The 22,368-nt window shown below is 49.3% G+C and overlaps 1 protein-coding gene across 2 annotated transcripts in view; it reads left to right on the top strand.

Annotated features, from left to right (window-relative positions):
- The window catches only part of CACNA1D (calcium voltage-gated channel subunit alpha1 D), a 324,032-nt gene that overhangs the window by 199,310 nt on the left and 102,354 nt on the right, over nt 1–22,368 (top strand). For both annotated transcript variants that reach the window (XM_032650077.1, XM_032650076.1), the window contains exon 9: nt 17,108–17,277. In XM_032650077.1, the coding sequence (XP_032505968.1) occupies nt 17,108–17,277 (170 nt within the window). The remainder of the gene's footprint in view (nt 1–17,107; nt 17,278–22,368) is intronic.

Here is a 22,368-nt window from a genome sequence, read left to right as displayed (position 1 = left end):
CAATTGAATGGAATAGAAAAATCCAGAAATATGTGTATATGGTCAATTGCTTTTTGACAAAGCTGCTAAATAATTCAATGGAGAAAGGATAATTTTTTTTCAGTGAAATACTGGAAAAACTAGATATGTTTTTAAAAAAGAAAAAAAATGAACCTTGACCTTTAGGTCACACTAGACACAAACACTAACTTGAAATGGATCATAGATCTAAGTAAAAAGCTAAAATTTAAATGTTTTCTAAAAACACTTCTGCCCTTCATAAATAAGAAGTTGAAAAGAAAACCACACAGTGGGAGAAAATATTCACAATACGTATATCTGACAAAGGGTTTGTATGGAGGATATACGAGAGCTCTTAAATAATAAGATAAACAGTAAACAATACAATAAACAAAAAATAATTAAAATTGGCAAAAGCCTTGAACAGATACTTTGCAAAAGAATATATACAAATAGCCAATGTACATATAAAGATATTTAATATTATTAATCATCTGGGACATGCAAGCTAAAATTGCGCTGAAAGTCTACATATGTAGACTAGTAGAATAGCTAAAATCAAAAAGACAGTATCAAGTGTTGCCAAGAGTATAGAGCAACTGATAATGCTCACATGTTGCTCATAGAAACATAAAATGGTACAACCACTTTGGAAAAGCTTGTCAAGTTCTCATAAATGACTTGTATGTCAGCATTCATAGAGCATTGTTCATGGGAGCTTCAAATTGGAAAAACCCAAAGGTCTATCAGCAGGTAAAATAGATAATCAAATTGTGGTATCCAAGTCAAACTTTGGAATACCATTCAGCAGTAAAAATAGAATGAAGTACTAGTACAACATTATCAATGATGCTCAAAAACATTTTGCTGAGGGAAAGAAGCCAGGTACAAAACAGAACACATGGTGAAGTTCTGGAAGAGGCAAAATTAGTCTATAATGTAGGAATCGGGTCATTGATTTTCTAGGGTGGGAAGAGGAAGAGGTTACTGGGAAAGGCAATGAGAGACCTTTCTGGGAGGTGTTATAAATGTTCTTTATCTTGATTGGGGTGTTTTTTACGTGGTGTCAACCTTAGCCAAACCATCAACTTAAATCCTGTGCATTTTATTGTTCGTGACTTGTGTCATGATAAAATTGATTTTAAAATAACATTAAAATAGATTTAAGGGGCTTTCCTGGTGGCGCAGTGGTTGAGAGTCTGCCTGCCGATGCAGGGGACACGGGTTTGTGCCCCGGTCTGGGAAGATCCCACATGCCGCGGAGCGGCTGGGCCCGTGAGCCGTGGCCACTGAGCCTGCGCGTCCGGAGCCTGTGCTCCGCAACGGAATAGGCCACAACAGTGAGAGGCCTGCGTACCGCAAAAAAAAAAGATTTAAAAGAGTTTTCTGCTTCTGGTTAAGATGGAGTAACAAATACCAGATTTACCCTACCCTCCCACCTGAAACAACAACAAAACCCAAAACAGACAATATATGTAAAACAACGGTTTTCAAGACACTGGACCTCAGGCAGTGAGGGACAGTGATCCCTGAGAACCAGGAAATAAACTAAATAAGCTCCATAATTGTTCCAGTTTACTGGCTTAAGAGAATTCCTGGGCCACGGCACAAGGAGGGGGAACCCAGGCAGAGCCCTGTGGTCCCCCTGGGTTTAGTAGATGAAGCTAAGAGTCTGCAAAAACTAAGGTGGCTAAAGTATGCAGGACAGAGTACTGGAGAGGAGAGAATTTCATAGAAAGAGAACTCCAGAAGTTCCCCCTTAAGTATTCAGCAGAGTACTTTTCAGCACATGTGTGTGAAGAAGCTGGGGAAAGAATATTTGAATGGATTAGAAAGGATGGTGTTCAGTGCTCGCATAGGGCCAGGAATATTGCCTGTTCCCACCAGCCAGACTGGAAAAACTCGTAATTCACAGGACGTTGGGTAGAGTACTCAGAAAGGATTTGCCTCAGTAGTGGAATGACTAGTCCTAGACTAAGTAGTGTTCCAGATTGACCTAACAGATTATTAAAGCAAGACCTGAAATGATCAATCAGTTTAGTCCAAGTTGCTTAACTGCATCCCAGAACAAAGCACTGGCATATTTGTAGGAATACAAAAATATCTACCATCCAACAAGATAAAACTTAAAAATGTCTGGGATTCAGAAGTCAGCAGGCATGCAAAGAAGCAGATAAACGTGACCCATAATTAGAAGATTTAATCAATCAGTTGAAACCAACCCAGAACTCATTCAGATGTTAGTATTAGAAGAAAAGGACACGAAAGAGTCATTACAACTATATTCCATGTATTCAAAATGTTAAGCAGAGACATGGAAGATGCAAAAAAAAAAAGCCTAAAAACGTCAAGATCCTGGGAATAAATCTAACGAAAGATGTACAAGATCGTGTCTACGCAAAACTTTGCCGAAGGGAATTAAAGAAGACCTCAAAACATGGAAGGATTGGAACACTCAATTTATTAGGATGTCAGAAGACGGGTAGTATTAAGAAAAGGAGGTTTTCTTTGTCATGAGAAGAAAGGAAGAGAATATGGGGCAGATACGAGTTTGGTTTGATCGTAGGAAGCTGGGAGTGTTCCTGCCTGATTCCTAGCTTCTCTGAAGCGGGGGGCAGGGTTAACTGCTGGCAGCCAGGGGGTGGGTGGCAGAGTCCTGTCTGGAGAGTCGGGGAGGTTCAAGATGGTGGTTGCAGGGAATTGGGGAGTGAGTGGACCAGAGAACTGACGTAGATGATAGGTAGCATGGAGGTCCTTTTTGAAGCTGGCGATGACAAATCCATATTGATGTCAGTCTGTCGCATCGTATGACTCTTCTGTAGCCGTGTTTGACTGCTCTTACCCAGGTATGGAGAAAGGGAGTATCTGAGGTCATCTGGGCTGAGGGTTTTGCTCTCTGTATAGTAAAAGGATGCAAGAGAGTTTAGGGTAACAGCGAGAACATCACTAAATGGTTTACTGATGGATCATGAAATCTAAGGTAGATTAGGAGGGAAGGGGAAGCCTAACAGACTGAGAGAAAATGGGGGCGGTCAGTGGACTGGATGTTCCGAAGAGGTTAGTATTGTTTATAGTGGGAGGAGTGAGACAAGTCAACTGGTCTGAGAGGAGGTTGTGGTCAGAGAGTAGAAAGCTTGAATTCATGATTAGGGGTGGTAAAATTTGGGGATCAGTAGTCATGGAGATTAATATGTCAAGGGATTGAAAAGCCAGGTGTTAGCAGGGTCAACCAAGGGCTACTGGAGTCCCGCAGGAAGATGGTAGGGCTTGGGGTAGGGAGGAAGGCTGGGAGCTGGGAGCCTAAGACTTCAGTCTAGGGGGCAAGTAGGAGACAACACGGGGGAAGGGGAGAAGGTCACATAGCGTACTGGCACTGTCCTGAAAGGAGTAGGGTTTTTTGTTTGATTTTTACAGCAGGATGAGGGAGTATTGGTCTAGATGTGAAGAGGAACAGAAAAGCAAGGAGGCTGTCAACGCCACCTTGAGACCCCAAGGTAGGTGGGGTCTGGAAGGGCTACAAGGGAAAAAAAGCAGTAAGCTTGAGGATGACCCAGGTTTCCATCAAAGCAAGGAGAAGGGGTGGGGTCCCTTTGAAAAGGTTGAGGATACAGGAGAATGTATCCTCTGGAGCAGCAATTCCAGAGTGAGAGGGGGCTGAGTCAGTGACGGGGAAGTTCAGAGGACCTCAGGATGACGACGCACTGGGCAATGGGGACTGGGCCTTGGACATGTGCCTTGCGCTTTGCTTGGTGACTGCCGGCATCAGTGAAGATAGCCGAGGCTGGGCTTCCCTGGTGGTGCAGTGGTTGAGAGTCCTGCCTGCCGATGCAGGGGACACAGGTTCGTGCCCCGGTTCGGGAAGATCCCACATGCTGCGGAGCGGCTGGGCCCGTGAGCCATGGCCGCTGAGCCTGAGCGTCCGGAGCCTGTGCTGTGTAATGGGAGAGGCCACAACAGTGAGAGGCCCACGTACCGCAAAAAAAGAAAAAAAAAAAAAGGAGCCGAGGCTTAGTGGTGGTGAGGTCTTCCGATGGGGCAGGGTCCTCAGCTGACGGAGACCCTGGCTCACTTGGTCTGGGGCGACGTTGTCCAGCCCCTGTGGTCTGGGCTCACCTGGCCTGAGATGTGTGCCAGAAGCTTCAGTCTCTGCAGAGGCAGCCTGGGGCTGCTGGTAACTCTGGCGGGTGTATCCACAGCCGAGCGTTGTGGCAGTGCTGTGGCTGGGATCCCTGAGTGCTGCCCCGCCTGCGGTGGCTCCTTTGGCCCAGGGGATTCCTGGTTGCTGTGGTTATTGGTGTCCACATGTCGTAGTGGGAAGAGCTCAAGTTCAGAGGTCAGAGTCCTGGCTCTTGTCCTGGCGCCACATTTCCTGACGACGTGACTTTCATCAGTATACTTCACTTCTCCAAGTCAGGGTCTTCTTGCTCCTGAAGTTGACAGCCCCATTGCCATGTAGTTTTTCTTTTCTTTTTTTTAAAAATAAGTTTATTTATTTATTTATTTTTGGCTGTGTTGGGTCTGCGGGCTCTAGAGCGCAGGCTCAGTAGCTGTGGCGCATGGGCTTAGTTGCTCTGCGGCATGTTGGATCTTCCCGGACCGGGGCTCAAACCCGTGTCCCCTGCATTGGCAGGCAGATTCTTAACCACTGCGCCACCAGAGAAGTCCCCATGTGGTTTCTCTTACAATACTGTCCTGAGAGCCAAGGAGAGAAATGGATGGGAAGGGACCTTGTAGACTGTAAAGACCTTTGCAAATGTGAGGTGTGGTCAGCATTGGCTGTTCCTGTGAACAAGGAACAAGGCTGTTCCTGTGAATTTGAAAAGCCTTCTTGTTTGCAGACTGAATACTCACGTGCCAGCTGTTGTCTCCAGGGCCCTGCCTCCTTCCAGGACCTGGAGTGACACTTGAAGACCTAACCTAATTTCTCTAAGTCTGATTGTCATAAGAGTTTGTTTTGGATTGAGGGATAAAATATTAATCCACTCAGAACTAGATCATTCCCTTGAAATTCTGCTTAAAATAAATCTTGGTTTAAGTTTTCTGCCAGCACCTTCAGAGCCTCCAAGCATTTGGGGCTTTTCGGCTTCTGAGTCTGGGAGGCTTTCACTGAATCTGAAGGATTCTAATCCAGTGGGTGATGGCACACCGCCTGCCCAGAGGTGAGCTGTTCCCAGAGGCCTACCTGTCCTTGAGTCATATGCCGGTACTTACAGATAGGCTTACGGAGACATACGGAGGAACTCCAGGGCACTCCCTGTGTGCACACCAGCACCTGCACCCTCTCCCCTCCGGCTCTCAGTCAAGTGTACTTGAGCACAACCTGTACCGAGCCGTGTGCCCTGGGAGAGCAGTGGAGGGCTGGCAGGTCAGAGAGGGCTCTCCTGAGGAAGCCGGACTCAGGTGGGGCGTTGAAGGAAGGGCGTTTGTAAGGATGTCAAGAAAGGAGGATGCATCCCAGACCCCAGAAGCGGCGAGGGGAACAGGGCCTGGGGTGGCACGCACTTCAGGAGCCAGGGAGTTGGCCACTGGGGCCGTCGTGGTGCTGTGTGCTGTCTGGGAGTCGTGAGGCAGAAGGAAGTGCCTGGTGACGGAGGCGGGGTTTTGTCTTTAGTTCATGGGAGCTGTGGAGGCGTTTGAGCGGCAAGGTGATGGAGGCAGGCGGGCCAGGCCTGGAAGGTAAAGCTGTGCCTCTCTGGGCCGAGCAGAGTGAGGAGAGCTCTGGGGCTGGGGGCTGTGGCAGAGGGAGCGGAGTGTGAGGGGGTGTGAGTTCCGGCTGGGGTGGGAATGAAGGAGACCTCGTGGAAGATGGTTGAGGGTCAGCGTCTCTTAGATGAGGAGAGAGCTGCGGATTTGTCAGCTCTGGGGTACGGGTCACGTGAGGGAATTTTTCTTTATTATTGTTGTTAATATGTCAGTTATATATAGATCTATGCCCGGCGCTGAGCTAGGTGCCTATATAAAGTTTATTTCATTCAATCTTCTCAGCTACTTTAGTTGCTGTGTCTTTTGCCTCAGTTTTACAGGTGAGGGAAGCAATGCTCAGAGAGGGTTTGTTTTTCTCAAAGTCACACAGCTAGTAAGGAAGGAATTCCGGGTAAGCTAGGGATGAAATCTGGATCTGGTCGACTCCAGAGCCCAGGCTGCTTTCTCATCAGTTGGAAGATTTTTCTGTGTGTGATGAGGGGGTGCCCCTGGGGGATCCCATCTATCTGACTGGCTCTGTGCTGATACATCCTGAGCTGTTCCATTTTCATGCTCTGCCAGTTTCTTTCTCTTCCCCCAAATTAATTACTCAAAGTAAAGGGGAATCATGGAATATTGAGACTTCAGAGAAATTGGGGTTTTTTATCTCTTAAAACTCCTGTGAACAAGTCCCAGTCTATCTCAAGAGGTCCTCTGGGATTCTGTTACTGGGGGGGGGGGGCGGGGGAATCTCTCTAAGTCCCTGAGTCTCCCCTATAATAGGATGCTCTTCCCTTTTTCTCAAGTAAGTCTGATGGTTCAGAAAGGGCACTTCACCCATCCTGTCCTTCAAGGAGAAGCTCCTCAGAGGGAGGACCCCATCTCCCTTAGTGCCTCTCACCAGGTGGTCTGCCTTTGACGTGACCAGTGAGAGGGATTTGGGCTGGAATTCCTACAGGGATTGCTTTGAGGACTTCCCAGCTGGTGGGCTCTGTTGCAGCTTTTTCCGTGGGCCAGTGTGGCTCATCTGTGGTCAGATCCCGCAGCTGCCCTTTGAATAGGTGGTGCAGCCCTTTGTCCATCTCAGGCTCTTTAACCAGGCCCTTAGCAGCGAACTGTTTTGGTGCAGAAGCAGGACAGGACCTGGGCTCGCTGGTCTCTTCCCACATGTTAACTTTGAATGGTTCTGCCACCCTCCCAAGTCAGAGTTCAGATACACATTTTTCTCATTTTTCTTTAAAAACCAGAATCTGACAAGTCGGATGACTTCTTAAGGAGCAGTATTTGAAGCTGTCATGAGAAGATGTGATAGAGTTGTCAGGGCTCACTTGATTGATACATTTCACTTGGAGAAAGTGATGTCAGGCAAGAGGCCCATGTTTCTGAAGAACACCTCTTAAAACATGTTTTTTAGAAACCAGATTGAAACAAGAAGTCTGTAACTTTTAGCATACAACCCGGATTCTTAGCATTTGGGGAAATGCCTTTGGTAGCCATGGAAACTAACTCTTCAAAGAAAGAACAGCTCTTCTGTCCTCAGACAAGGGGATGTGGTGAAAGGAAAGTGTATTTCATTCTAAGAGGCTTTTTCTCCGTGGATGACTTCTTAGACTTGTCCAGGACTCTGACTGGCTTAGTTTTTGTTTTTTGCTTGTGACAACGATGGGTGCGGTTTTAGGTGATAGAAAGTTACAGGTACGTCCCATGCAGAGCCCACAATCATGTCTTTGACATGATCATCATTAACGTAAGGCCTGAGCCTATGAAACTGTATATTTAATTCAGCCTAATCTTATCGAGCAAATACTAATGACCAGGATTTGTGATAAGGAACCAACATACAAAGATAAGACAGACACAGCCCCTCTGTCACAGAGCTTACAGTCTGGCGTGTAAGAGGGAATATTAAATAACAAATTGCAGGGCAAATTGGAGAACTGTTTTTGTAGGCTGACCCAGCTGAGTGGGGTGGTATTTGGAAGAGTAGTGAGTTGAGCCTCACTTCGGGAACAGCCTGGAGCTGAAAGAGTTCTCCGTGCCTTGGAGAAAATGAGGGAACTTTAGGATGGCCGGAGCACAGGGTTCAAGCCAGGGGAATGGTCAGAAAGGACTGGGAGAGAGAAAAGAAGACTGGACAGATCAGGCATTTGTTCTCTCCGTCCATACCCCCCTTCCTCTTGGGCAGCATAAGTGCCACCCTGTCCCTGAGCTTTGGTGTGTTCAGGCTTCCCTGCTGTCGTTCACAGAAGATAACTCACCCTAGTTATTAAAAGCTAGGAAACACCTACTTTGAAAATGGTTCATCTTCCCAAAAGACGGCAACTCTTTTCTATATAAAGCATCTTCACAGACGTTCATGTCAATAAAAGAAGAGAAGGACATGAAAAGGGGAGGATTGCTTTGAGAAAATCTCTTAATATTCCCCAACCGTCACAAACAGAAAAATTAGAAGGCACAGGATCCCTTCACACAAGGATTCCCCATGGAGTTTGTTTCAGGAATGAGCTCCCAAAGAATAGTCATAATGTAGTCGGGTGATTGGAAGTGTGATTGTTAAACATTTTTCTCGACCTGCTTGCTGTGTAAACGAGGGTCCTCCATTTGCTCTTGTCTCTGGCTCGCCGGTGACCCCCCTTCACTTCTTGGTGGCCAGTGCCTAACTTCCGTTAAAAGAGCACTGTCATCCATTAGGCCTCTTCCCCTCCTGTGGGAGTTACCTGCAAGGGAACAGATCTTATCGATGGGGTGCTGCAGTCCAAAGCCCTCCCCCCCATTCTGGCCTATTTATTTCATGCAGAGGGAACACATTTTGGCTGCCCCTGGCTTTTTGTGGTTGAGGGAAAACTGGAACAAAGCCAGTGATTTTGATGAACTTTGAACTAAACCAGTACCAACAATTAAAAATTTTTTTGTGTGAAGCATCACACACTATTGTTGATTTTTTTTTTAAATAAAACACCCAATTTCCTCAAACTCAGACTGAACTTATGTGCTTTCCAAAACATTAAATTGAAGCAAAAATGTTTTTGAACCAAACTGCTCTTTCATCCTGTTTTATTTCCTTTATGTCTGTATAGGGGAAATAATTTAGGTCTAAAGAAGACTGGCCTCTGCCGATAAAAATCAGTGGCTTATTTCTTCCACTTCCCCCTCCTCTTAGCCTTTTTGTGGGGGGTTTGTTTTCTTTTTTGGTGAATTTCTGAGTCTTCTGTAGAAGTCTGAGTCCTAATGATTCCGTTGGCCTTGTTCACTGGAGGTTTTTGGGCTTGTTTGTGTTTGTTTTCTCTGTGCGTGTGTGTATAAATTTCAAAGCATTTAGCTTGTCTGAATTTTATTTGTGTGGGTTTGGTTAAAATAAACAGTACTACAACCCAAGAAAAAGCTCCATCTCTAAATCAACACGATTTCCAGTGGCCCATTTATTTTATGGGGCATTTGAGAAATAACAGATTCCAGAGCAGACCGTGCGCCGTCCTTCTGCGTTGGTGGCAGTCACGTTTGACCTGCGCTGCCATTTCAGGGCGATGGTTTGCTTCAGGCTAAGTGCTCTCTCTCCAGGAGTGTTGACCGAGCCAGGGCTCCCAGAGCTGGGGATGGCAGGGCCTGTAAACCCTGGTCAGTGTCAGGGTTCAGGGAACTGTCTGCAGAGCATGAGGCACGTGCCTGGCTCCTGGGGCGGGGGAAGCTATGTAGGGGCTCCCGGGAGGGAGGCTGGCTGGTTTTGGGGAGTGAAGGTCAGCATGTGGGGGGATGAGCAGGAAGGGTGCTGTCACCTTTCTCTAAGCCCGAGTTGGGGCTCTGGAAGAAAGTCAGGATGCAAGGGTAAACGGTGCTTTCTGCCCTGCCCCTCCCTTCCTGGTCCTGTCTAGTAAGTGTCCAGCCTACGCATCTTCTGAGCCAGGAGGCGGAGGGATCGGGAATCCTTTGGACAGAGCCCTGGGTTTAGAGCCTGGTTCAGAGCCCTTTGTCCTGTTTACCTGGCATGTGACGTGGGAGCAGTAATGTCACCTTGTTGAACCTCGGTTTGGGCCTTTGTGAGACGGGAATGAAAATCTTGGTCCTGCCTGTGCCTTAGGAGGCAGTGAGGCCTGTGGGCAGCGAATGTAAACACACTCCGAGGGCTCCGTTCCTGGGGGGGGGAAGAGGGCCATGGCCTGATGCGCTCCCCCGCGGGAAACCAAGCCAGCCCGCAGCCATGCAGACACAGACCCTCTGGAGCTGCTGGAGGTTGGCTGGGGCCCACGGCCAACGTGCTCGTGGGTGAGGGGCTGCTCAGGGCGGTGAGGGCTGAGGCTGCGCCCGTCTCGGAGCTTCCGCTTGTCCTCTTCTTTGTGTCGCTCCATCTGTGTGAGCCCCGTGGAGGCAGGGAGGGAGCCGGGGGCAGCACCGTTGCTCTGCAGGCAGCACCCCTTGTGACCCTTTCTTCTGAATGCTCTCAGCCCTTCTGCTTCTCGGCTGCCAGCACTAAGAGAGGGCTCCAGGCTGCTGCCCAGGGAGAGGAACAGAAAATGAGGAAGGGACCACTTCACAGCAGTTGGGTGTCCTGCATCCCTCTGAGCCATTGAGGAGCCTGGGGAGACTCGAGTTACCGCTACGGTCAAACGCAGCGCAGGGCAAGTGCTGTCCTGAGCGGGGACAGGGTGATGAGGTGGGGCCTGGGGAAGACAGACGGCAAGGTCTTCACCACGTCCTGTGTGCCAGTTTCTCCGCCGAGGGCTTAGTCCTTCTACCAAAGGTCCCCGTTGTACCCCTCGAGGGAGTTGCTGCTTCCAAGGCTCCCAGTTCCCATTTTTGGTGGACTTGGACTATTAGAAATTTTTTCCTTCTGTTGTGCTGAAAGCAATCTTCTGAAACGTCCATCTACTCCCTGGGCCGCACAGGTGGGTCTTCTTCCTCTTTTCCATGGCAGCCCTTCTAGAGGTTGAGGATCAGGGACGTGGCTCTTCTGTGTCATCTCTTTTCCATCTGACCTCCTGTTTGCCCTTCCTCTGCCCCCTGCCCACCCTGCCTTTCTTTCCTGAACACTTAGGCAGGTAATGTTCACCTGGTAGGTGGTGTATCACCTGGCCCTGCAGGAAGGTCCATATTAGCTGAGAAGACAATGGTGGATGTGCCAGACCTAGGGGACCACGTGGAAAGGGTAGAGGTGAAAATGACCAGACTGTAAAGTGGAGGGTGGTTGGAGGGGCAACAGTGTCAGGCTTCATAGTGGCTTTTCCAAATGGTGTAAGAAAGTTGGGAATTGTATCAGGACCCTGTTATTTTTTTACTCGCATTTTTATTGATGTTAAATCTAGTCCATCACCCAGGGTTTACTGAATACCTTCTGACCTCCTCACCAGATTTTCTCCTTACATGATCTCATCTTCACACATCGCTCCTAGAAAACAAAGCTGATGGTGACTCTCTCTTATCAAACTACTGTTGGTTCCCCATTGCCTACAGGGAAGCACGTCCCTTAGTTTGGGATTTAAGGTCCTTCCTGGACTGACTATAAGCTGATTTTTTTTTTTAATCCTTATTCGTTCCTATGTTTACTCTCTTCCTCCTCGGCCTCCTGTGTGCCCATGTGGAGGTCCTTAGGAGGGTGGATTTAGGAGCTGGGTGGGCTTGTGTGACCTCAGTTTCTGTGTCATGAGGGTGATGCCATCCTTGCCTCACTGTTCACACACTCCAGTGAGGACGATGTGCAAGGAATTGTGCTGGGCTCTGTTAAGGACACCGCTGAGGAGGCTGCAGGGAGAAGGCACGCGTGCAGATCCATGACTGGTGTCAATGAGGAGAGTGCTCTGGTGATTCCAAGGAGGGCAGAGCTCTTTGGCTGGGGTAGCCAGGGAAAGCTGGGTCTCGACAGATGAGCTGGAATTGAAAGACGGGAGAAGGCTGCCCAGGTGGACAGAGTTCTGTGGACGAAGGCTCACAGGGTTGGCGAAGCAAAGAGGAGTGTAGCCAAAGCGCAAGGTGTGCATTTATGAGAAGGGGAGATAAAGCTGGAATAGCAGGTCGGGGAAGGCTGGGAGGCCTTGAGTGCTGGGCCAGGGTGTTTGACCTTGATTCCTGAGGGCAGCAGTGAGGAGCCCTGAGGCATTCTGAGCAGGAGGACACCATGGGGGAGTCCAGGTGTGCAGTGCTGGTGACCAGCCAAGAGGGAGGCAGGCCCTGAGGAAGTGCTCCAGCTACAGCCCCTCCAGCTGCCTCGATGGGTGAGGTGTGTGCAGACTGGCCAGCGTGAGACCCTGGGGAGTTGTCAGGTCCAGCTGGCAGGGAGATTCCTCCCTGAGAAATCGCTCCTTACAGGTCATAGACCTGGAGGGAATCTAACAACCTGAGACAGAAACTCTACCCCGTAAGCCTGGAAGTGACTAGGGGAAATGGCAGGCTGGTGGTAGAGGCTGTTCCTGATGCTATCCACAGGCTCAGACGCATTCGTTTCAGGCTTCTGGCCAATCCCAGGAACCGTGGGCTTTCTGTCCTGGTGCTTTCTGGCCTCTTTAAGGAGTAGGGCTCGTTTTGTTGTGTGTTATGTCTTTTTGTACCTCGCCTCCTGTGTGCCTGCTTGAAGAGGGGCTCTCTCGGAGGAGAGAGATGTGGAAAGAAAGAAATGGACAGCATTGTCCATTCCCACAAGGAGCCTGCAGGCTACCTGGTAAGCGGAAACGAATGTAAGACAACATAAGTTTGCATTTGATTAGCGCGGTTACGTTTTGCAAACATTTTAACAAATTTTTTATTTGGAAGTAATTTCAAATATACAGAAAAGTTGCAAGAATAAGAATATCTTAGTAAGCAATCCAGGTACCCTTTACTCCAATTCACTTCATATTCTATTAATATTTTATCTTGTTTGGTTTTTAATTTGTCTATAAGGGGTGTGGACTGGTTTTTAAAAATATTTTAAAATTCCTTACTGTTTTTAGCTATTCGGGGGCTCACATTATCCCAGATTTGGCCCGTGAGGTGCTTCTCATGCCCCCACCATGTTTGTTTTGTTTTGTTTTGTTTTTTAAGCACTGTCTTACTCTCTTAGTCCTGTGTCTACCCTGCCCCAGCCCTGGAATCAGCCATTTCTCCAAAGACTACTGGTCCTTTTAATGGGAAATGGTAATAGAGACCGAGATCTGGGTGCCAGGTATGCTCATAACTACTGGGTGTGGGGGCATCTTTGTTTCTAGATCTTTCCAACAGAGCTAGGAGGTATATGCATTTACATACACTTACCTACCTTTATACATGTAGTCATATGCATGCATCTTTAGAAATCATGAGTTCACATCAGTATCCCAGTTGCAGCCCATCCCCAGAAGGCTCTTTTTAATGGTCCCCTTCCCGACTTTCTATATCCGTCCTTCCACAGGGAGAACACTGGCTCCCAACAGCATTTATGCAGCATTCATTTGTGAAATCCTGTAATACGTCTAAGATAGTTTCAGCATGGTTTCATCCCTATCACTACAAAAAACCAAACTGACTAAAAAGAGTTGAGCATTTGTCTGTGGTTCTGCCCTTACCCCAGTCCTGTCCAGGATGGAGAGGATGCAGTCAAATGTTTATAAACTACCTGAACTAGTTTTGTCTTTCTCCTTCAGGGTGGTTATGGTATTCATGTGAAGTACAGTCAGATTCATCTGTTTCAGTTCACTTCCACTTTAGGGGTATTTTCCCTCCTTCCTGTCCCTGTTGATTTAATTAAAAATTTAATGTGTAAAACGTTAACATTCTAAAAGTCAAAATTATAGAAAAAGTGTCACTCCTACTTCATCCCCTCTGCTCCCTTTGTCCTCATCACTTATTTTGTGCTCTATCTTTCAGATACATCCTACAGTAGTGTTTGTTTCCTCTTCTTTTGCATCCAAAGGGTAGCACAATATATGTGCTTTTTTGTCCAAGCACTTCTTAAAATCTTTTTTCTTGTTTTTTCCCCTTCTGATCTGGAACAGGTAGGCTTCTATCACATGTGAGTTGTCAGATTTCTAAGTCACTTGTGAAAGTCTGATGGTTTCTACCAATAGCTTTGTTAAATTAACTTTTATAATAGTGACTGTTATTTAATCCCTTAGTAATAGGCTTCTAGAATGACAAATTCTTAAGTGAAATGGAAAACTGTTTTCTTCATCGTCCACTGAGGTTGATAAAGATTCAGTGGACTCAGGTGAGATTTCCTGGGGTGCAAGGTTTGTTGTGGTGGGAATGAGTTATTTTGCACTGAGCAGATAGGGGTACAGGGTTGATGGGGCACTTGCTGGCTTATCAGGGTCGCTCTGAGCCCACTTTGATCCCATGTGTCCTTTTGTGCTTCCCTCTATTCCACTGGCATCATGCAGCTTAGAGCCCATTCATAGCGGTTTGCAATTTTTCTCCTTTTCGTACTTGAGAAACCTCCTCCAATTGCCTATTATTATTCCCAGATTCAACAACTAAATGTTATACATTTGAACTTCACAACTGTACAGTGCTTTGTGATGTTCACAATAGCATCTTATTGAATGTCTGACTTAATCCCTATGAGACAGGAGAACAGGTAGGATGTCTGTTTTGCAGGTGAAAAAACTGAAGCTCAGAAAAGGAAAGTGACAGAGTGGGGACTAGAGCCCAGGTCTTCTGACTTAGAGCCCAGAGTGGTCTGGGAGGACCGATGGGACAGCTGAGTTTATCACAAAGAGCCCACCTCCCTTCTCTTCCGCCATGTCTCAGAGCCAGCAGAAGGAGATTTATGCCTTGTCAATCTCAGTTCTGTCCAAATCAGTAAATGTTATGCACCTGCTAAGTATTAGGCCATTCAGAACTGTCTAAAATCAGTTCAGAGCGTTTATACTAACAGTTTTGTTACATGAACAGTTATAATAGTGATTACTATTTAAAATAAATGGGCTACAAGCCAGGACTTTGCAGTGTTTTTTTTGTTTTAAACATTTAAAAAAATTATTTCTTTGGCTGCATCGGGTCTTAGTTGTGACACGTGGGATCTTTCGTTGTGGTGTGTGGGATCTTTCGTTGTGGCTTGTGGGCTCTTCGTTGCAGCGTGTGGGCTCCAGAGCGTGCGGGCTCGGTAGTTGCGGTGTGCAGGCTCTCTAGTTGTTCACTTGGGCTCTAGAGTGCATGGGCTTAGTTGCCCTGTGGCATGTGGGATCTTAGTTCCCTGACCAGGGATCGAACCCACATCCGCTGCACTGGAAGGCAGAGTCCTAATCACTGAACCACCAGGGAAGTCCCATCGGCAGTGTTTTGTATTCTCAGAAATTTTAGTCACAGTAGGATTTTACCGATGCACGCTTTGCTGTGTCCCAACAACCAAGAATGTGCAACAGTGATGCAGTTGTTAGAGAGAGGGCTTTTGGATTTCTAATGTAAAAAACCTTAATGAAATATGATATTAAAGCACAATCCCCTGTGAAACTTAAGGGTGACTCTTTTGCTATCGTAGTAATTTTCTCTTTCAAGAACTCAGATGATATATGTAACCAAAATAAGAATACCCTGCTTGTATATAATCATGTGAATTGAATACTCTCAGTTCAGAGTCAAAATATGCAGAAAGATTTGTGCTGCGATACTTTTGGTAAACAATAGAATTGAAGGCCCACAGACTTGGTCTTTATAGTGTATTTAAGAGAATAGATTACATGATGCATTTTCATATCGACACGTGACACTCCAAGGCCTCCACTTGTTCAAGAATGAGATTCTGGTTCAGGTGTGACATTTTCAAAGCTCAGATTCATTTGGTGGACCCACCCCGGACTAAGTTGTGCCTGGCCGGTATCTCAGGAAGCCGAGGCTGAGAAGCCCCACGTCATTCTCGGTATGGTTCGCGTGGGCAGCAAGATACGGCCTGCAAAGGCCTTTCTGTTTTGAGAGGGAAGGTGCTCCCCCCAGGAGGAAGGGTCCTGGGCCGAGAGTGCAGGAAGCTTCTCTGGTCCTTGATGGGCTTCGGCTCCCCACGCGAACCCCCTGGAGTCAGCTCCCCCGCGAGCCGGGCTCGGGGTGCCCCACAGCCTTGCGCCTTCTCACTTGCCAGTGGGTGAAGGTGGGACAGACCAGCCCTAACAGAGCCAAGGACAGATCCCAGGGCATCTGAAAACTGGGTGATGTGGTTGAAGGGCGATGAGGTTGTCCTTTCTCACGGGGCGGGGGGAGAGGGTGGCAGCTTGGTGAGGATTCTGGTTTCTTACCTGGAGCATCAGTGTCACTGGGTGTTCAAGTGTCTGTTCAGCCCATCGACAGTCCGGAGTTGGGGGGTGGGGAGAGATAGTAGAGGTTGGCTTTTTAGGTAAGCAGGTCACCTCCCCTTCGTCGCTTGGCTTGGGCTGGGTTGGGCTAATGAGGTCCCTGCAAGGGAGATGTGCTGGCTTTGGGCTGGAAGGAAGGCAGTCGTAGAGTCCGTCAGCATTCAGGGGTCTGTGTGCAGAAGCTGCACTGCCTGTCTTCTCATCTGCTTTCTTAGCTGCTTTTTAATCATACTTCCTAAATCCATAACACACACAACTGGCTCCTGTAACAGTTCACGGTTGGAAACGCAGATGGCTCCTTGTATGTGAGAATTGGGTAATCACCCACCTGACCTCCTGACTTGCCTGAGCAAATGTGGGATTCTGTATATACGCAGAGATCCAGGCTTGCAGACGGGAAAGGTAGAGTAAACAACGAACAGTTGGGAACATTTCCATGTCTGCCAGAGCCTTTCCAGGGCAGGTGTTCCCATAAATGGGCAACAAATCATACTGCCTTTTCCCCTTCTATAGGGAGGACTTCTGGGGAAAAGATCATGGCAAGAAGCGAGGGTTAAGAAAGATAGCAGTGCTTCATGGGTGCTCCATTTCCCGTCTGGGAAGGGGGAACGGGGCTGTGAGGTGGGTCTGCTCTGACCCTGTCCACCGCTCTGGCCAGAACTGCAGCGGGTGGGGAGCTGAGGTCTCAGGACTCTTGGTTTGGACAGAGGGGCCAATACACATTAGGGACACTGAGTGTTCCCTCCAAGTATGGAAGAAGCCCTCTGTGACCACAGCTTGGCCCTCGTGAATCCTTTCTCTCTCAAGCGTGATGCCGGCTATCTGAGGAGACTCTGGGGAGGTGGGACATCTCTGAGTCCAGGCCCCTGGTGGGGGGTCACGGGCCTGCCGTGACGGGCAGCTCGTGGTGTCTGGGGACTCGGCTTGTTGGGAGCACGGAGCTCCTGAAGGGAGATCGTTTTCTGAGGGACGGTGCATGTGCGTTGGTGTGGTCTCTGCAACTCTGACCCCCACAGTCTTGCTTGGGAAGGCACTGTCGTGTGTCCCGTCCACGTGTGTGGCCCCCGTTGCTGTGCTCACGTGGCTGTACTCGGTGCCGTGTGTCCTGCTGCGACACTGCTGTGCAGCAGGGCAGACGGCTCTCGGCGTGGGTGCCCGGCGACGTCCTGACCTGTGCCTGTTCTCTTTGCCTCCCCCAGAGAATTCTCAAAGGAAAGGGAGAAGGCAAAAGCGCGGGGAGACTTCCAGAAGCTGCGGGAGAAGCAGCAGCTGGAAGAGGATCTCAAGGGCTACTTGGATTGGATCACCCAAGCAGAAGACATTGATCCCGAGAACGAAGAAGAAGGAGGAGAGGAAAGCAAACGAAATAGTAGGTGGCGCCCCTCCGGCTCGGGACCAGACAGAGCCTGTGTGCCCTTCAGATGCCCGCCCACGCAGGGGTCTCTCCCTCTGACCTGGTCTGAGGCTGAGGCCTCCTCCCAGCCCTCCGGTTCCCTGACCTGCACATTAGCGAGAGCTGTGCATTTACACCGACTCTGGATTTCTGCTTAGGGTGTGGGCTTTAGATACGTATCTCGTCTTGTGGCTTTGTGGTCGGGGCGGGTCAGCCGGATGTGCCGTTTGCCCCTCTGGAATGGAGTAAGCCCCTTCTCTGCGGCAGGGGTGCAGTAAGACACCCTTGCACCAGAGGAGACGAAGTTGTGCTTCCTCCAATTCAGAGCGAGTTATTGGAAGGGGCCTTGAAGAGCAGGGCGCCTTTGTCCCTTCTGCTCCTTGCAGTGGCTCCCACCTGCACCAGCCGGGGGATGCCGCATGCTTAGCCCATCACCGGCCAGGAAGACAGCAATTCACTGTTCAGGGCGGTGTTAGGAGGCGTGTGAGTCAGCGGGGCCGCTCCGCAGCCCACCCAGCTGGTACCCCACACGGGGACGCCGGGCATTGATCGGTCCACCACTGGAATTCACTGTCATTGTCAACCACAGCATCTCTTTCATCGGATGCTTTTCTTGCTCTTACTCTTCCTGAGGCCATCTGTGCCTCACGTAAAAGTGGAAATTGAAGTTCGGCAGTGGAGTTGACTAAGGCGTTTGTGATGTCTTTCAAATCTAGACTAGTTGATAGTAAAGACCGAGGACGCTGGTCCATTGAGAGGCCTGGGAACGCAGGTTAGGCCCCGCCCCGTGGAAGATAGCTGGGTAGCGCCCCCCCCCCCCCCCACCGGAGCGGAGCCCCTCCAACTTCATGCAGTCAGCCCTTCGTTCAGCAAGGCTGGGTGCGGGATGCCGGGCGGACTCGTGACGGGGGAGGACGTGGTTTGCTCCTTCTAGGGAGGGCGGGCCCGCACACAGGTGAATGCGGCACGAGGAGACAGAGATGCGGGTCCGGCGAGGAGGCAGGCAGTGTGCCCAGAGGAGGAAGGGATGGCCTAGGGGTCTAGGGCATAGCTGTGGGCTCGCAGGACCTGGGCCTTGAAGGACAAATGGACCTGAGATATGTCAGGAAAAGCAATCTGAGTCGAGGCGGTGGTGTGAGAAGGACGTGGAGGTGGGCAGACAAAGGCTCGGGGAGGCTGTGATGGGCTCTTCCTTCAGCTGGAGCCCCGAGGGTATGCAGGTGAGGGTGGGACGAAGCAGGGAGGGTGGCCGAGTGGAAGCTGAGGCTGAGACCCAGGGTGGAGGGGATTCTTGACCAAGACGGCCTTCGCGATTCTCCAAGCCTGGGACTCTGTGAGTCTGTGCTTCCGTGGAGAATATTTCCTGTCATCAGGGATGCGCACTTGACTCAGTCCTGTGTGCTAATGGTGGGGGGAGGCCGGTGCACGCAGGCCCCCTGCTTCCCAGGCTGCACGACTGCCTCCTCAAGGAAAGCCTGGGGGTCGCCCCCTGAGGCCGAGGGAACTGGGGAGATCTCTAGACTAGGTTTGTCGACTGCGGGGTGAGAGTTTCTAAGTGGACGTTCATTGAGTTCTACACCCGTGACGTGACCGCTGTGTGATGAGGTGTAAGGAGTGTCTGCATGTCTTTGGCGCAGCTCTGTCTGGGGCGTTCGCACCAGAATCCCATGGCCTTCGCAGAGCTTCTGCCCCTGCAGCATGGCCGGCACAAGCCCGCAGCTCAGGGCTGCCTGCCCCGCTCTTTCCCTCTTCGTTCCCCAGCTGCGGTGTTGACGCTGACCCGCAGAGGACCACCAGCCCCCTGCCCTGCTCTCCTAAGCCCAGCCCGTCACCTGTTATGTGTAAATGGGCAAAGGTCTTGTCCTTTCTCTGGAGCAGAGCACCTTGCTCTGCCAGCGTAGGTGTGTCCTGTAGGGGCTGAGCAGGGCCCTCTTTTGTAGGTGGATGTCTTTTCGTCTCCTCATTGCTCCACCTCTAGAAACAGACAGGGGTCTACCTTAGCGGAGCCAACATCAGTTGTGCTAGAACTGTTTCTATGGCCCGTGATTTGAGGAGTAGGGATTTTTGCTGGACTTGAGCCATTGTCTCCCAGTCATCCTGAGGGTCCATTCTTGTGTCCTAGCCCATTTCCTGTGTCCTGCCACTGCCTGTAAGGGAACGTCTAATGGCAAAATCAGTGCCTCTACTTTTGGAGACCTTGCTGTGGTACCTTAGTGTGAGACAGAGGGGAGAAACTGGCATCTTAACCCAGGGCCTGCTGTCCACTGTGGGAGCCCAGAAGGGCACGGGGGTGCGGGCTGTGGGGGAAGCAGGGAAGGCCCCGCGGAGACGCCGTGTCCCTGCTGCGCTCTGAGGGATGAGCAGCCTTTGGCTGTGGAAGGCTGGCGGGGGAGTGCTTTTCAGGCTGAGGAAATGGCATAAACAAGGTGCAGAGGTATACCTGTTCAAAACCCTTAAGTGCATTACTTAGTAGAGTAATCAAGGAAAGAACTAAAGCCCCCTTAAAAGTTGCAGAGCCTCAGAATTCACCGTGCAACTGGTGCTCCAATGCCCGGAAAGCTGCGCCGTGTCTCAGGGACGTCAGCATCATGGCTTCCGCTCTGCGCAGTGATGTCCAAGTGAACGTGCAGGACCAGCTTGGTGCTTGGTCCAGAAAGGCACCTGCTTCCAGTGCCCCCTGGCTTTTCATCGGCTCCTTTGCCAGGTGCGGGGGTGTCCTATGGAGCGAGGCTTACAGTATTTCCCCAGTTGTCAGAGTCCCAGAGCCTTGACGGATGACGGTTGGAAATGAAGACGTAAATCCCAGGCTGTGGGAGCCATGTTGAGGTTTAACTGATTTGAGAAGAGACCCCAAGCCTCCTCCCGAGGAGCACATTCCCCGCAGCCTAGACCTTCTGGAGGAGCAGTGCTGTCAGGGCTTCCCTGGGGCCTCCCGTGGCTGCCAACCGTTTCCTCCTTGCCACAGCCAGAAACACAGGGGAGGATGGCTCACCTCGGCCCACGTGGTCCTCCTCACCCGCGAACAGTGGCTGACTTACCACCTGCACACACCAGGTCTGGTCTCTGTTACCTGTTGGCAGGCAGTGAAGTGTGGGCATTGCCACTGTCCTCCCCGAGTGTGTGAGACTCACCCCCGACCCCAGCCCTGCCCTGCATTCTCTCTGGAAAACAGGTGGGGCACTCGCTCGGGCTCCCGACCGTGTCCACACTGTCTCAGGATGCTAACTCCATCGACTGTCCTTTTCAGTTGGGTCATGGATGCGTTGGGACAGTTTCCTCCCAGACATGCAGGAATTAACTGACAGTGTGAGAAGAAGCCTCCCTGATGGCTGAGGCTCAGCCTAGACAAAGGGGACTCTTGGAAGCCATTAATAACAGCAGGTGTCATAAGCCCAACGAAGGCAGGGGCGGGGCCAGGAGGCACGTTGATGTCCCTTCTCTGGAGCTGGCTGCAATTGAGTTTGGTGACTTGGAATCTGGACTGGAGTATTAGGCGCATCACCCAACATCTCTGAGCCCCAGTTGCCTTGCCTGCAGGAAGGGGCAAAAGCTATTTGCCCACAGAGTTGTCATGAGGGTTAAGTGTTCGATAACTGGTGAGAGTCGTCATAGCTGTCACAGTACTTGCTGCTGCTGTTGTCATTAAACTCCAAGAAAACTTGACCTAAACAGAATTCTTTTTGGAGAAGTACTAGATCTCTACTCAACCTGAGGGTGAGGACCCCTTTTCGGATCATCCCTGTACTTTCGTGTTGAAGAACTCTAAGGTTCTCAAGTATTGATGGAAAACAAATCTGTCGACTCAGTCACTTTCGAGATACGGTAGCATAGCCTTCTGGCCCTTGAAGTCCATTTCTAGTTGGGTGATGCTTGGTGTCAGAGAACAGATGTCAAATCAGGTGCTTGGAGATGCACTCATATTATCTTTTCTCTCTGGTCTACTGTCTGCATCTGCGGTACCCACCTCTGCCTGTACTGGGTTGGCCAAAAGGTTCGTTCAGTTTTTTTCTGTAAGAGGGCTCTGGTAGCACTTAGTTGTCTTCAGCTTCATTCAAAACAATTTTGTTAGACTGTATGTGACAGCTGTCATATCAGTGTGCATTTAAAAAAAGACATCAAAATTGGTGAATTTTTGTGTAGCCATTTTAATATTGAGGATGGAAGAGAAAAGCAACATTTTCGGCATATTATGCTTTATTATTTCAAGAAAGGTAAAAATGCAACCGAAATGCAAAAAAAAGGTTTGTGCAGTGTATGGAGAAGGTGCTGTGACCGATCGAACGTGTCAAAAGTGGTCTGTGAAGTTTCACACTGGAGATTTCCTGCTAGATGATGCTCCACGGTCAGGTAGACCATGAAGTTGAAGTTGGTAGTGATCAAATCGAGACATTAATTGAGAACGATCAATGTTATACCACGCGGGAGATAGCCGACATACTCGAAATATCCAAATCAAACATTGAAAATCATTTGCACCAGCTTGGTATGTTAATTGCTCTGATGTTTGGGTTCCACGTAAGTTAAGCGAAAAAAACCTTCTTGACCGTATTTCCACATGCGACTCTCTACTTAAACGTAATGAAAACGTTCTGTTTTTAAAACAAATTGTGACAGGTGATGAAAAGTGGATACTGTACAATAATGTGGAACAGAAGAGATCGTGGGGCAAGGGAAATGAACCACCACCAACCACACCAAAGGCCGGTCTTCATCCAAAGAAGGCGATGTTGTGTATATGGTGGGATTGGAAGGGAGTCCTCTGTTATGAGCCCCTTCCGGAAAACCAAACGGCTAATTCCAACAAGTACTGCTCCGAATTAGACCAACTGAAAGCTGCACTTGATGAAAAGCGTCCAGAATTAATCAACGTAAAATGCATAATCTTCCATCAGGATAATGCAAGACCGCATGTTTCTTTGATGACCAGGCAAAAACTGTTACAGCTTGGCTGGGAAGTTCTGATTCACCCACCGTATTCAGCAGACATTGCACCTTCGGATTTCCGTTCATTTAGGTCTTTACAAAATTCTCTTAATGGAAAAAATTTCAGTTCCCTGGAAGACTGTT

This window comes from Phocoena sinus, chromosome 11 (assembly GCF_008692025.1).
Source record: "Phocoena sinus isolate mPhoSin1 chromosome 11, mPhoSin1.pri, whole genome shotgun sequence".
NCBI classification, from domain to species: Eukaryota; Metazoa; Chordata; class Mammalia; order Artiodactyla; family Phocoenidae; genus Phocoena; species Phocoena sinus.
This window is presented reverse-complemented; position numbering and strand designations above follow the sequence as displayed.